Source organism: Chiloscyllium plagiosum, chromosome 3, assembly GCF_004010195.1.
Source record: "Chiloscyllium plagiosum isolate BGI_BamShark_2017 chromosome 3, ASM401019v2, whole genome shotgun sequence".
NCBI lineage: Eukaryota > Metazoa > Chordata > Chondrichthyes > Orectolobiformes > Hemiscylliidae > Chiloscyllium > Chiloscyllium plagiosum.
The window spans coordinates 32,688,780-32,691,055 of NC_057712.1; the positions used below are offsets into that span (position 1 = coordinate 32,688,780).

Here is a 2,276-nt window from a genome sequence, read left to right on the forward strand (position 1 = left end):
CCTTTCCGATGCAGTGACCCTTCCTAGTGGCTAACAATAGGCAGTGTGTAATGGCAGACTGTGTGATAACAAGGCCTGGTGTGTGTGGTAGGGGGCTAGGACACGGAAGAGTACAGGCCTTAAAATTATTGAACTCAATATGGATCTGGTGGACTGCAGTGTCAGCAAGTGGAAATGAGGCGTTCTTCCAGCTATGCTGAGCTTCGCTGGTGCACTGCATCAAACCTGAGACAGAGATTTTGGCGGGGAACAGGATGGTGTGTTTAAAGTGGCAGGCAACTGAAAGTTCAGGATTTTTTTTGCAGGCAGAACATACATGTTCTATGAAGCCATCACCTAGTCTATACTTTGTTTCCCCAATGTAAAGGAGACCACATTGTGAGCAGCGAATGCTAGATGCTAGACTAGATTCACACAGTCAGTCGCCTGAGGCGGGAATTGAACCCGGGTCTCTGACGCTGCGAGGCAGCAGTGCTAACCACTGTACCACCGTGCTGCCCGTGCCGACGTTCTATGAAGCCATCACCTAGTCTATACTTTGTTTCCCCAATGTAAAGGAAACCACATTGTGAGCAGCGAATGCTAGATGCTAGACTAGATTGTGCGAAGTGCAGGTAAAGTGCTGCTTCACCTAAAGGTATGTTTGGACCCTTGGATACTGAGGAGGGAGGAAATAAACGGGCAGGTGTTACACCTTCAGTAGTTGCAGGGGAAGGTGCCATGGGGCTATGGGGAATGTTGGGAAAGAAGGAGGAGTGGACCAAGATGTCCGGGAGGGAATGGTCCCTGCGGAAGGGGACAAGGGAGAGGAAGCGAATATGTGCTTGGTGGAGATGGCGAAAATAGTGGCTGATGATCTTCTGGATTTGGATGCTGGTGGGATAGTAGGTAAGGACAAGTGGAACCCTGCTGCTGTTGCAGGAGGTTAAAGAGGCGGTGAGGATGGAAGTGCAGGAGATGGGTTGGACCTGGTTGAGAGTCTTGTTGACAATGGTGCTGGGAAATCCTTGGTTGAGGAAGAATGTGGACATTTTGGAGGCTTTCTTGTCGGAGTTAGCCTCATCTGAACATATGCAACAGAGACAGTGGAACAGGGAGAATGGAATGGAGTTTTTACAGGTAACAGGTTGTGAGGATGTATAGTTCAGGTAGCTGTAGGAGTCAGTGGGTTTATAATGGATATTAGTGGCTAGTTTTTCCCCAGAAATGGAAACAGAGATGTTGAGGAAGGGAAGGGAGGATTCAGTGACAGACCAGGTGAAAGTGAGGGATGGGTGGAAATTGGAAGCAAAATTGATAAACCTTTCCAATTCCAGGAAAGAGGGAATCAACACCGATAACGTCATCAATTCACCAGAGAACCAGTTGCAGTTGGGTGTCAGAATAGGACTGGAACAAGGAATATTTCACATACCACTCAAAGAGACAGGCATAACTGTACATATCCATGGCCACCCCTCTGATCTGAAGAAAATGAGAGGAGTTCAAAGAGAAGTTGTTAAGGGTGAGGATGACCTCTGCCAAGCAGAGGAGGGTGGTGCTGGGTGGGGATGGTTCAGGCCTTTACTCCAAGACAAAGTGGAGAGCCCTGAGGCCGTCCTAGTGAGGTTGTATGTAAAGGGCTTGCATGCTCCATGGTAAAGAGGAGGCAGCTGGAGCCTGCAAACTGGAAGTTTGCAGACTGGTGTAAAGTGTCAGTGTAAACTGCGGATATATGAGGGCAGAGACTCGACCAGGGGAGAAAAGACCAAGTGAAGTAGGAGGAGATGAGTTCTATAGGGCAGGAGCAGGCTGAAACAATGGTTTGCTCCCGGACAGTTCTGTTTGTGGATTTTCAGAAGGAGGTACAAGAGAGCAATGAGGGGCTGGGAGACTATCAGCTTGGAGGCATGGTGGGGGAGATCACCAGGTGAAATTAGGTCACTTCCTGCTTAATTTTAAAATAATCAAAAATATCTCCTGTAGTTATCTTATCTCTTATCCTGTATCACTTTATTCTCCAGAAACAAGTATAATCCTATCCTCAGTATTTAAGAGAACTTTATCAAGTGATTTGACAATAGGCTGTTGCCCTCTCAAGGTAAAAACAATGACTGCAGATGCTGGAAACCAGATTCTGGATCAGTGGTGCTGGAAGAGCACAGCAGTTCAGGCAGCATCCGAGGACAGGCAAAATCCGAGGACAGGCAAAATCGATGTTTCGGGCAAAAGCCCTTCATCAGGAATAAAGGCAGAGAGCCTGAAGCGTGGACAGATAAGCTAGAGGAGGGTGGGGG

General features: G+C 47.9%; 1 protein-coding gene across 1 annotated transcript in view; it reads left to right on the forward strand.

Annotated features, from left to right (window-relative positions):
* Positions 1-728: 728 nt before the first annotated feature.
* The window catches only part of bmp5 (bone morphogenetic protein 5), a 177,968-nt gene continuing 176,420 nt past the window's right edge, over positions 729-2,276 (forward strand). Inside the window, exon 1 of the mRNA XM_043687437.1 lies at positions 729-888. Within this exon, the coding sequence (XP_043543372.1) occupies positions 729-888 (160 nt within the window). The remainder of the gene's footprint in view (positions 889-2,276) is intronic.